Source organism: Staurois parvus, unplaced genomic scaffold, assembly GCF_062004578.1.
Source record: "Staurois parvus isolate SC_StPar_1 unplaced genomic scaffold, SC_StPar_1.0 ptg000470l, whole genome shotgun sequence".
In the NCBI taxonomy this organism is placed as follows: domain Eukaryota; kingdom Metazoa; phylum Chordata; class Amphibia; order Anura; family Ranidae; genus Staurois; species Staurois parvus.
The window spans coordinates 4,857,795-4,871,701 of NW_028318266.1; the positions used below are offsets into that span (position 1 = coordinate 4,857,795).

General features: G+C 41.9%; 1 protein-coding gene across 1 annotated transcript; it reads left to right on the plus strand.

The window, feature by feature from the left end:
• Positions 1-12,329: 12,329 nt before the first annotated feature.
• On the plus strand, positions 12,330-13,076 carry LOC149452615 (olfactory receptor 5G25-like). The gene has a single exon (XM_089689226.1). The coding sequence runs from the start codon at positions 12,330-12,332 to the stop codon at positions 13,074-13,076; it is 747 nt and encodes a 248-aa protein (XP_089545352.1).
• Positions 13,077-13,907: the final 831 nt, after the last annotated feature.

The following is a 13,907-nucleotide window of genomic DNA, read 5'->3' on the forward strand; positions in this document are numbered from 1 at the left end:
TGAGTTTCTATGGAAACTAGAGTAGCTGGATTGCATTCAAACAGTCTGTGATATATGTAAAATGGCATACAAAGCAGTGTACAGGAGATGACAGGGGAGAGATCTGTGTTGTTTACATACAGTTCTCTCCCCCGTCGTAGATACTCAGCAATCACCGGGTGCCGGCAAGTAATCACCGGCCAGGACCCAGTGATTGACGGTAGAAGCCGTGAATGGTGCCATGAGAGCCCCCTACCCGGAACTGCAAAATCACGTATATATATATGTGATTTTGCGCACCCATGCCACCCAGTAGCACATCAAAGGACAGAGCAGATCATAGGTCAGGGTACAGGGCCAATTGCATTGGCCTTGTACCATGTGATCACTGTAACTGATCATAGCGATCACACTTGTAAACAAAGGCTTCAATCTGATTCCACTTGTAGGCTTTGATCTGTTTCTTCTTACAGTGATCAGCTGTGAGGGGAAACAGATTGTTTCCTACAGTGATCAATATTGTAATAATCACTCAGAATGTAAAAAAAAATTCACCAGAGCAGTGAAGTGTCACTATGATGACATGATACTGCTGTGGTTAGTGATCATAGGCACTGGCTGGCTGCTCTGATAACTCTGTATGCCAGTTCATCCAGCCAATGTCCCTGATCCCTGCCATCATCAGTACACTATATGTCACCAAACCTGTACACTATGCCACCATATCAGTGCAGCCAGTCACAGTGTCCCTCATCACCACACCAGTCATGGTGTTCCTGATCACCACCACAGCAGTCACAGTGTCACGACACCAGTGTAACCAGAAACAGTGTTCCTGATCACCACCAGACCAGTGGAGCCAGCAACAGTGTTCCTAATTGCCACCATAGCAGTCCCAGTGTCATCAGGCCAGTGTAGCCATCAACAGTGTTTCTGATCACCCCCACAACAGTCACAATATTACCATACCAGTGCAGCCAGACGTATTTCAGTGTCACCAGGCTAGTGTAAGCCAACAGTGTTTTTGATCACTGTCACACCAGTCTTAGTATCATAAGACCAATGCAAGCCAGCAACAGTGTTCCTGATCACTGCCACACCAGTCACAGTGTCACTAGATTAGTGTAAGCCAGCAACGTTGTTCTTGATCACTGCCACACCACTCCCGGTATCATCAGACCATTTCAAGCCAGAAGCAGTTTTCCTGATCACTGACACACCCATACAGTGTCACAAAACCAGTGTAAGTAAGCAACATTGTTCCTGCCCCTGTACTGAGCCTGGCCTGTTTATTGACTGTCACGGAGCTGGTCCTTCCTTCCCCATGCCCCAGGTTTGCCGGCTGACACCCTTCTGTCCCATCCATGCTGGGACTTCTAGTCCTCTTTGTCCCTGACACAGGCAGACCTCAGCAGCCCCTCACCCCCCTGGCTTGCGGCTTGGCCTCCTGCTGAGGGAGTACACGGGCAGGCCGTCTCCTCCCTTCCCCCTCATGCATGAATTCCTAGGCAGGTCTGGAGACCTGAGAGACAGGGCCCGTTGCCATGGTATCCCGATAGGAAGTATCCGGTTACCAGCTCTATTCTTAAGGGTGAGCAGGAAAACCTCATTGTGTTCTTCTGGCTGCGTGTGTGAGGGAACGCTGTGCTGAGGGCCAGCTCCTCTCATCCCCCGTCCTCCTCCTCATCTCCTGGACTGTCTGTGCTGCCTGGAATCCCTGCCCTGTGGAGGAATCTTCTGCTGTCCCCGTGAACCTGCCTGGATCTATCCCCTACCTGGACTTAACCCCTTGTTCTCCATGAACCTGCCTGGATCTATCCCCTGCCTGGACTTAACCCCTTGTTCTCCGTGAACCTGCCTGGACTTAACTCATCCCTGCCTGGAGCCTCCTGTGTGGACTAACCCTGTGGATTACAATACCCCTGTTGTTCCATATTGCCTTCCAGAGAACTGCACTGTGTTGCTGTGTCTGGTGTGGATGTGTGGACTAAAGGAACTGTTGTCTGTGCCCCAAAAACCTCCCCAATAAAAGCACGTTGGGTTCCGTGCAATCTGTCTCTGTGTGCTCTCTGGTTCTCTTGACATTGACCATATTTCCTCCTGCTGTCTGGACTGATCCTTTGCCTGTATGTTGACCCCATCTCTGCCAACCATCTGAACTGACACATATGCATGTCCCACTGACTAATATCTCCTGTGGATAACGGCACTCCTGGAACCAGAGGAGCTCTTGTGTTCACCATTTGTTCAGCCTCCTGTACCTCCTGGACAGTAAACATGGTATTTCTAGGGGCAGCCACATACCAGTAAGCTAGGACTACAGGTTTTTATTTTGAAAACTTGTGGCAAAAACTATAATCTTCAAATGACTTATTATGCCTATTAAATAATACTTTATGATGTGTATTCTACAAAAAGGGGTCATTTATGGGTAATTCTACTGTCCTGGTGCTCCATGACCCTCAAACATGTGGTAAGTAGTCCGGTAATTTGATGTCTAATTTATGTCTCTTGCAAGCCTGAAGGAGCTCCTGGAACTTTGGGTTCTCTAAGTGGCCAGACTGCAAAAAAAAAGTCCCACATAGGTGGCATCCTTCTACTAGGAGGAGTAGCTAAATGTATTGGGGGGTGTTATTATAAGTATGCCCATACTGCAGGAATCTCTTATTAATTTACAACTTTGTGTAAAATAATTTGTTTCTTTATTTTCCAAAAATGTGTGGGAATAAATTAAATCTTCAATAGACTCACCATGCATCCTAAAAAATACCGATGGGTGTTTGCTTTCCATAATGTGGTCATTTTTTGGGTGTTTCTATAGGGCCTTCACAATGAGATAGGTAATCAGGAAAGTAGATGAATAATTATTGTCTCTTGCAAGCCTGAATATGCTCCTTGAATTTTTGTTCCTCTATGCAGCTAGGCTCTAAAAAAGGGTCACACATGTGGTATCCCTTAGGTGGAGTAGCAGAATGTATTTGGGGGTGTAAATATAAGTATACCCATACTGCAGGAATCTCCTATTAATTGACAATGTTGAGTAAAATAATATTCTTTCTTTATTTTCAAAAAAAGTGTGGGAATAAATGAAATCTTCAATAGACTCACCATGCATTAAAGTTTAACCTCCCTGGCGGTATTCCCAAATGTAGCTCGGGGTTACCTTTTAGTACCACAAGTGGTAACCCCGAGCTACACTCAGGAATACACTGCAGCATTGCTCTGGGATCCCTCCAGCACTTACTGGGATCCCTCCAGTGCTCCCGTGATGTCCCCCCTGCAGTGTCCCCAGCCATGTCCTCCGGCCGATGCCGGCATCCGTCTTCGGGGTTCCGTTCTCTGCGAGCGTGGGGACGTACGGGGGACGAAACCGGCAGGAATTTAAAAAATGTCAAAATTTTACATTCACTCAATACACTAAAATCTGATAGTATTCCATTCCTGTATTAAACCATTTCACATAAATTTTGTCCCGAGTGCTTTGTCCGGCGCCCTGCCTGCATATTTACTGTTCTTTCTGCCTGGAAACTGAGAAACGTCCATGGCGTCCAAAAAGCGTCCCTTTACATCAAATGCGGTTTTAGACCGGCTAGAGAACAGCGATAGTAAATCAGAACCACTTGCAGAATTGAGTGATAATGATTCGTGGGGGAAATTCCTCATCAGACACTGAAAACGATTCTGCGACTGAGCTCAGCGATGTGCGAACTTGGCGCTCTATTTCACATTTCAGTGTTTTTGGTTTGATTATATTATTGAATTAAATGTATTATTATAGTATTATTATTTTTTATGATTATTTATTATATTACAATTTATGATTTCGTGTTTCAAATTTTATCATCCCCGGGATGTTTACTAGACTCTTGTTCGGACAGATTTCAGTGAGTTATTCCTAAGAATTACAGGCCTACAATAAAAAAACAACATATTTCCATGCAACATAATGTACCGCTTTGAGCACAGAAATACTGACATAATCAGACCGCTAGGGAGGTTAATTGACAACGTTGTGTAAAATAATTTTCTTTCTTTATTTTCCAAAAATGTGTGGGAATAAATGAAATCTTCAATAGACTCACCATGCATCCTGAAAAATTCCTATGGATGTTTGCTTTCCATAATGTGGTCATTTTTTTGGGTGTTTCCACAGGGCCTTCACAATGAGATAGGTAGTCAGGAAAGTAGATGAATAATTATTGTCTCTTGCAAGCCTGAGCATGCTCCTTGAATTTTTGTTCCTCTATGCAGCTAGACTCTAAAAAAGGGTCACACATGTGGTATCCCTCAGGTGGAGTAGCAGAATGTATTTGGGGGTGTAAATATAAGTATACCCCTACTGCAGGAATCTCCTATTAATTGACAACATTGTGTTGAATAATTTTCTTTCTTTGTTTTAAAAAAAAAAAAAGTGTGGGAATAAACAAAATCTTCAATACTCTCACCATGCATTGAAGTTTGTTTAATTGACAACATTGTGTAGAATAATTTCCTTTCTTTATGTTCAAAATAAGTGTGGGAATAAACAAAATCTTCAATAGTCTCACCATGCATTGAAGTTTGAAAATTGAGGCAATAGCGGAAAATAATTGAGTAAGCTGAAACAATAAACATGAAGTTTCCTCCTGCTTTCAATATAAGAATTATAAAGGGTGTGTGTCAGGGGAAATGCAGTGTGAAAAAAAAAAAAAAATCTTAAAAGATCATTAGCTAGTGGATTAATTAGCAAAGGGAAAAAAAAAAACACACAGAGGAGAAGGAAACGTATAAAAGGGTTTCAGATCAACTCAGTAAATAATGGAGACTAACAATTCACCATAAGTGGTATTTCCATTAAAATCTACGATGGCTGATCTGACATTGCTTGCTGGAGATTTTCAAAGTAAATTATTACATCCAGACATCATCTCTAAAAATATTCACAGAATCGAGGTGCGGTATGTAACAATTGTTTGGAGATCAGTGAACCCATAGGCTTTTAGAAACGTCTTCTATTGTGTTTCCTTACAGACAGAATTGTAGAAATGTATTTAGTACAACATTATATTTGGTTAACCACCAGGGGCGGACTGACAATTTATGGGGCCCCCGGGCAATAGGGGATCATGGGGCCCCTGTGTCCTTGCCCAAACTCAAAAAAGCCTATGAAAAAGGTACCAGGGGCATCTCATGGGGCCCCCTACTGACCCCGGGCCCTCGGGCTGTGCTTGAGTTTCCAAATGGTCAGTCCGCCCCTGATAACATCTGCTCTCCACCTCCACCACTCAGTGTAGCTGGGTCTTTTCCAATCATTATACCATCATTTTCAACACAACTAATCCCAAAAAAAGATTGCATTATACATTTGGAATTTGAGTTTTCCTGGTTCAATGTAACATTGCTTAAATGTTGAACCTGCAATACAATTATTTGCCCATATCTACTTATCTAACTTCATGGTTGACTATCTGCTGCCTATTTTTATGTCCCCTCCCTTCCTTTAACCACTTAACTTCTGGAAGGTTCATGACCAGGGTGTTTTTTTTTGCTATTCACCACCGCGCTACTTCTACTGACAATTGTTCAGTTATGCAACACTGTACCCAAATGAAAACTATATAACTTTTTTCACACAAATAGAGCATTCCTTGAGTGGTATTTAATCACCAATGGGGTTTTATTTTATATACTTTGCTATATAAACAAAAAAAAAAAATACTGATTAGTTTGAAAAAAAAATAAAACATGTGTTTCTTGGTTTCTGTTTTAGAATTTTGCAAATAAATAATATTTTTTCCTAAATTTAGGCAGAAATGTATTTTACTACATTTGAAATGCCTTGAAATTTCCGCTTGCCTGCTTGCCAATGGTGAGTGGAAATTATGGTGGGGGTGAATGTGTCCCCCAGGGTTGTCTTGCTGAGCAGGCTCGGAGCTCAGGCCGGATCTGTCATTGGCACTGGGAGCCGTCAGACTGCTCAATAGCTGAGCGCAGTGAAAGCAAAGGAAGGAGTGTGTGTTGTGCTCTCTGCCTCCCCCTAGAGTGTAGTACCCGGCTCTGTGAGTGAACAACGAAGTACTGCAACTTTTTATAGGTGTGTGTGTGTACCTAATTTCAGCTCACTCTGGTCACATGATCCTCTATGTCAGCCAGTGGTGGCTTCAGGGGAGAGGAGAGAGCACTTAACAGCGTGCGTGCGTGTGTACATGTGTGTGTCTGTGTGTATGTACATGTGTGTATCTATCTGTACATGTGTCTGCAAGTATGTATATGTATGTGTGTGTGTGTACATGTCTGCGTGTGCATGTACATGTGTATGTGTGTGTGTTTGTGTGTATGTACGTACATGTGTCTGTGTATGTATGTGCATGTGTCTGTGTGTGTATGTACATGTGTTTGTGTGTATGTACATGTGTCTGTGTGTGTATGTACATGCGTTTGTGTGTATGTACATGAGTATGTGCATGTCTATTTCTGTGTATGTATATGTATCTGTATGTATGCGTGTCTGTACGTGCCTGTGTGTGTATACATGTGTCTGTATGTGGGTGTGTGTACATGTTTCTGTGTGTGTATGTATGTGTGTGTGTGTATGTACACGTCTGTGTGTGTGTACAGGTGTCTCTGTGTGTGTTTGTTGGTGGCAATTAACTCTTAAGGCCTGGCTAGTAGCTCAGGACTTGAAATGTTAAGCCCTGGCGGTGAGTACACAGTGGGTGCTTTTTTTTTAATAAAGGACTTTTTTTTGTTTTTTGCTCCATAAAGGAATTTTTCAAAAGTTTGGTCTCTTTATTTTTTTTACACTTAACAAGTACCCTTTACTCACTCACAAGGGGAGCCAGTGTCAGAGTGCCCCTTTATTTAAAGGGGTACCCTGATGCTAATGAGCCCCCCTACCCACAGACCCCCAGGCCAGGGTTGTGGGAAAGAATCCCATACTCATTCATCCCCCTTTTCCTGGCCTGCCAGCTCTGTGCTTGGATTGAGGGTCTGGTAGAAATTTAAGGGGGACCCCCACACTTTTTTCTCTCAATTTTTTTGAAGGCAGGGTTCCCCTTAAAAGTCCTACCAGGCCTAAAGGGTCTGCTATGGCTTTTAGGGGGAACCCCATGCACTTAAAAAAAAGAAAAAATATTGTGGGATCCCTCCTAACCTTCCTACCAGACCTAAAGGTTCTGGTATAGATAAGGGGGGGGGGGGCAGACTGTTTTTTTATTTATAAAATTCTATACATTGTACAGATGTGCAATTTTGCAGGTAGTTTAAGGGGACCTCCCAGACAATATATTTAAAGGATTTTTTTTTTTACTTTAAGCTATGACAAATGACTGTCCCTTTAAAAAAAATAATCTTTTAAATGTTTTTTTCACTGATTCATGTCCCTCAGGACAGTATCCTAGTCCCCATAACTTGCATATAAGCCTTCACAATGGGCACTTTTGAATTTACAAGTTCAAGTCTCATAGACTTGCATTATGTTCGATGTTCGCAGTAGAACTTTCCTAAGGTTCGAATGTTTAACCGCGAACTGAACAGGGGGGTGTTCAGACCATCACTAGTATTTAGTAAGAAGCATGGTGAAGTTTTTTGCAGCTGTAATTTTTTGTCACAATTTTTTGGAACATTAACAAAATTATATAAAATGTATTTATTTTTTCACAATTTGTTTTACATACTGTCATCAGTGAAATGCAGCATCATCATATGACTGGTGTGGCAGTGAGCAGAGATACTGACTGGTGACAGTGTGTAAAAATAAATAACTAAATACACAAATAATTAACAAAATCAATAGTTTTATTCAATTTTATATATTTCTTTTTTCTTTTATGTAACCTTTTTTGTCCTTTTTTACTATTTTTTTTACATACTCTCATCAGAGTAATTCAGTGTCACCATAGTTACACAATATTACTCTGGGGAGATAATCAAGATATTTTTTTTTAAACTATTATTGATTATAACAGTGCTGAATATTGCATTCCTTGTATTTAGGTAAAAATGTTTAGGGTTCAACCAGGGGCGGACTGACAACTCATGGGGCCCCCGGGCAATAGAGGATCATGGGGCCCCTGTGTCCTCGCCCGCACTCAAGCCACACCCAAAAAATCCTATGAAAGGTACCAGGGACATCTCATGGGGCCCCCTACTGACCCTGGGCTCTTGGGCAGTGCCTGAGTTCCCCAATGATCAGTCCTCCCCCAGTGTCAACCCCTCATCCTCTTATACTCACCTGAGTTCTCAATCAATTCAGTGCAGTGCCCATCTGTAGCAGCTCTCCCCACTTCTCTCTGCTCTCAAAGGCTTGGCTGGGAGCAGCGGGAGCCATTGGTAACCACTGCTGTCAGTCAAATCCTGTGATGAGGGCGTGAGGGGGGGGTGGCTAGCCTTGCTGTCTGTGTCAATGGACACAGGCAATGTGGCTTGGGTTCAAGCATGCAAGTGTGCCACCATAGGAAGCAGCTTCCTATGGTGGTACACAAGGAAGAGGAGGCACCAGGAGCAGTGGCGGGGGACCAGAGAAGAGGAGGTTTGGGGCCGCTCTGTGCAATACCATTTCACAGAGCAGGTAAGTATATATATATATTTTGCTATTTAAAAAAAATTAAATTTTAGACTTTACAGTCACTTTAATCGCTACAACTTGCGGCCATCCTATTTGTCAACTACATTCTCACATAAAAAAAAGAGAATAATGCAACCAGCTTTACTGATATAATAAATTTGTGTGGAATGGGTAAAACGCAATTGTTACACTTTACGAAAGGAAATTGGCAAAAGGAAATCTTTGGGGGGGGGGAAAAAAGATGAAATGGTGCTGTTTTTAATTTTCATTCCACTAGAACAAACCCATTTACAATTTTGATGTGAGGTTTCATGTCATACTTTTTGTTTTTTCATATACCTAAATCAAATAAATGCATAATTCTGATATTAACCTTCTAACCAGCTGGACGATCTGAATATTTTAGAGAGTTATACAACAACATAAAACATTGGGCCTGGTTGTTTTTTTTAATTTTTGCTAGCCGATAGCACAGCATGATTGAGAATGGTTGGAATCCAACTGTATAGTAAAATATGGTAAAAGATTCTTAACCACGTGCCCTCCAGAAGATTTACCCCCTTCATGACAAGGCCATTTTTTGCTGCACTGCGCTGCGCTACTTTATTTGACAAATGCACGATCATGCAACACTGCACAAATGAAACTTATATCATTTTGTCACACAAATAGAGCTTTCTTTTGGTGGTATTTGATTGCTACTGAGTTTTTTTATTTCTGATAAATTTCTGGAGAAAACCTTTTATTATTTACTTTTTTCTATAAAACATATCCGAGAAAAAAAATGTAAAAATGCAATTTTTCATAAATTTTGTCCAAAACATATTCTGCTACAGTAAGTGTATATTAATTGGTTTGAGTGAATGTTATAAAATCTACAAATGAAGATATATATACTAGAATTTTTTTTTAATACTAATGGTGGTGATCAGCGACCTTCTTTGATAGTAAGCCGGACATTCTGACACTGACTAAATGACACTGACATGACCGGAGATACTACTACAGTGATCAGTGCAAATAAAATGCACTGACACTCTACTAATGACACTGGGCAGGAAGGGGTTAACATGTAGGGCAATTAAAGGGTTAACTGTGGGACTATGTGTAATGTATGCAATATGTGCTGTTTTACTAATTGATGTGTCCTTTTTCAGAGGCGCCCCTAGGGTTGGTGTCACCCAGTGCGATAACACTTGGTGACACCCCCTCCGACGATCCCCGCAGAATGGATCGGATCTGCAGATTGAGCGTAATGGATCAGACTCTGATCCATTATGCTCAATCCGCAGATCAGATCCATCCTACGGGGATCATCAGCTTGCTTTACAACTTACCTTTTCGTGGAGCGGGTCCAGTGTCACCTCATATAGGTTGCATGCTGATGTTCCCCGCAGGATGGATCGGATCTGCAGATTGAGCATAATGGATCGGACTCCGCTCCCCAATCCGCAGATCCGATCCATCCTGCAGGGACCATTGGCTTGCTTTACAGCTTACCTTTTCTTTTTTGCAGCTCTGGTGTCACCCTGTGCGGTAGGTGTCATCCGGTGCGGCGTGCACTCCCCCGCACTGTCCTTTTTGTCTCCCTGATCTGCAGGAAGACAAAAAATGGTACATCCCCGCTGTCAGCAGAGAGGTCTGCCACTGTCTCCAATAATCGGCTGGTCCCGGCTGTGATTTATTGGCTAGGACCTGCTGATCATCAAGTAAAGGAGCCAGTGACATTGCGGTTATGGTTGTGTGCATGTGCCCTCACCCAGAAGAACAGAATCACATATATATATACAGTCAGGTCCATAAATATTGCAACATCGACACAATTCTAACATTTTTGGTTCTATACACCACCACAATGGATTTGAAATGAAACAAACAAGATGTGCTTTAACTGCAGACTGTCAGCTTTAATTTGAGGGTATTTACATCCAAATCAGGTGAACGGTGTAGGAATTACAACAGTTTGCATATGTGCCTCCCACTTGATAAGGGACCAAACGTAATGGGACAGAATAATAATCATAATTCAAACTTTCACTTTTTAATACTTGGTTGCAAATCCTTTGCAGTCAATTACAGCCTGAAGTCTGGAACGCATAGACATCACCAGACGCTGGGTTTCATCCCTGGTGATGCTCTGCCAGGCCTCTACTGCAACTGTCTTCAGTTCCTGCTTGTTCTTGGGGCATTTTCCCTTCAGTTTTGTCTTCAGCAAGTGAAATGCATGCTCAATTCAGGTCAGGTGATTGATTTGGCGATTGCATAACATTCCACTTCTTTTCCTTAAAAAACTCTTTGGTTGCTTTTGCAGTCTGCTTTGGGTCATTGTCCATCTGCACTATGAAGCGGCGTCCAATGAGTTCTGAAGCATTTGGCTGAATATAAACAGATAATATTCCCGAAACACTTCAGAATTCATCCGGCTGCTTTTGTCAGCAGTCCCATCATCAATAAATACAAGAAAACCAGTTCCACTGGCAGCCATACATGCCCACACCATGACACTACCACCACCATGCTTCACTGATGAGGTGGTATGCTTAGGATCATGAGCAGTTCCTTTCCTTCTCCATACTCTTCTCTTCCCATCACTCTGGTACAAGTTGATCTTGGTCTCATCTGTCCATAGGATGATGTTCCAGAACTGTGAAGGCTTTTTTAGATGTCATTTGGCAAACTCTAATCTGGCCTTCCTGTTTTTGAGGCTCACCAATGGTTTCCATCTTGTGGTGAACCCTGTGTATTCAGTCTGGTGAAGTCTTCTCTTGATTGTTGACTTTGACACACATACACCTACCTCCTGGAGAGTGTTCTTGATCTGGCCAACTGTTGTGAAAGGTGTTTTCTTCACCAGGGAAAGAATTCTTCGGTCATCCACCACAGTTGTTTTCCGTGGTCTTCCGGGTCTTTTGATGTTGGTGAGCTCACCGGTGCGTTCTTTCTTTTTAAGAATGTTCCAAACAGTTGTTTTGGCCACGCCTAATGTTTTTGCTATCTCTCTGATGGGTTTGTTTTGTTTTTTTCAGCCTAATGATGGCTTGCTTCTCTGATAGTGACAGCTCTTTGGATCTCATCTTGAGAGTTGACAGCAACAGATTCCAAATGCAAATAGCACACTTGAAATAAACTCTGGACCTTTTATCTGCTCATTGTAATTGGGATAATGAGGGAATAACACACAACTGGCCATGGAACAGCTGAGAAGCCAATTGTCCCATTACTTTTGGTTCCTTAACAAGTGGGAGGCACATATGCAAACTGTTGTAATTCCTACACCGTTCACCTGATTTGGATGTAAATACCCTCAAATTAAAGCTGACAGTCTGCAGTTAAAGCACATCTTGTTTGTTTTATTTCAAATCCATTGTGGTGGTGTATAGAGCCAAAAATGTTAGAATTGTGTCGATGTCCCAATATTTATGGACCTGACTGTATATATAAGATTCTGCGCAGTCGACCCGCACAGTAGCAGTAAAGCTACAGTGCGCGGTCGGCAAGCTGTTAAGAAAATGACATGTATAATGGCATATTAAATGTTGTATTTGTTTTGCTTTCCATTTAAAATGTGAGAAGTTGAACATGGTGGATGCTCTTCTTATTTCAGCGTAAATTATTATGTATTTTCATGTTCTCTTACCAGGTCTATCACAATAACATAACCTATATTGTACTAACAGGTTTTCCCAATCTAAAATACATCAAAATCCTATTTTTCTTGGTGCTGTTTTTCATATATTGTGTTACTCTTTCGGGAAATCTTTTTATTGTGGTTTTATTTCATCTGAGTAAAACACTTCAGTCTCCCATGTACCTCTTCATCACCCAACTATCCTTGTTTGATATAATTCTGTCTACAGATATTCTTCCCAACCTTCTTTATATCATCTTACATGATGGATGTACCATGTCGCTTGCTGGATGCATCATCCAGTTCTCCTTCTTTGCGCATGCTGAGGCCTCGGAGTGTTTTCTACTGACTGTGATGTCCTACGATCGGTATTTGGCCATCTGTAAGCCCCTGCATTACAACTCTGTAATAAACCAATCAATTTGCATTAAATCAGTGATTATCATTTGGGTAATGGGCCTTAAAACAACGCTGGTTAATTCTATGGCTTTGTGCAGTCTATACTACTGTGGACCAAACATCATTCATCACTTCTTCTGTGACTATCTACCCATACTAGAACTTTCCTGCTCTGATACTTCATGGATTCATATTCAGACCTATGTAGTAGGTTTCATTTGTGTCATAACGCCTTTTATATTAATTGTTATATCATATATCTATATTGTTGTTACCATCCTCAAGATTAGATCAATTGCAGGAAGAAAGAAAGCCTTCACCACCTGCAGCTCTCACTTGACCACAGTGTGCATTTTTTACGGGACGCTAATTGCTGTGTATTTGTTTCCAACAAAAGGTCAACTAGATATTCTGAGCAAAGTTCTCGCTCTCTTTTACACTGTAATGACTCCATTGCTTAATCCAATCATATATACATTCAGGAACAAGGACTTTAAAAAAGCTATTGAGAAAATAAAATCCTAAATTTTACAATTAAAATGTAAATGTGATAGGTAAGTATGTAGAAAAAAATTATCAGAAATCAGTCTTGTTTATGCTGGCTTTCCATATTATATATATATATACACAGTATCTAACAGATGCGAATACACCCCTCACAGTTTTGTAAATATTTGATTCTATCTTTTCATGTGACAACACTGTCTAAACTGCTGGCAACAAAAGTGAGTCCACCCCTAAGTGACAATGTCCAAATTGGGCCCAAAGTGTCAATATTTTGTGTGGCCGCCATTATTTTCCAGCACTGCCTTAACCCTCATGGGCATGGAGGTCACCAGAGCTTCACAGGTTGCCACTGGAGTCCTCTTCCACTCCTCCATGATGACATCGCGGAGCTGGTGGATGTTAGAGACCTTGCGATCCTCCACCTTCCATTTGAGGATGCCCCACAGATGCTCAATAGGGTCTAGGTCTGGAGACATGCTTGGCCAGTCCATCACCTTTACCCTCAGCCTCTTTAGCAAGGCAGTGGTCATCTTGGAGTTGTGTTTGGGGTCGTTATCATGTTGGAATACTGCCCTGCTGCCCAGTCTTCAAATGGAGGGGATCATGCAATGCTTCAGTATATCACAGTACATGTTGGCATTCATGGTTCCCTCAATGAACTGTAGCTCCCTAGTGCCTGCAGCACTCATGCAGCCCCAGACCATGACACTCCCACCACCATGCTTGATTGTAGGCAAGACACACTTGTCTTTGTACTCCACACCTGGTTGCCGCCACACACGCTTGACACCATCTGAACCAAATCAGTTTATCTTGGTCTCATCAGATCACAGGATATGGTTCCAGTAA

Excerpts from the sequence above, each read along its gene's own strand:
- LOC149452615 (XM_089689226.1), top strand. The coding sequence starts at position 12,330 with ATGTACCTCTTCATCACCCAACTATCCTTGTTTGATATAATTCTGTCT.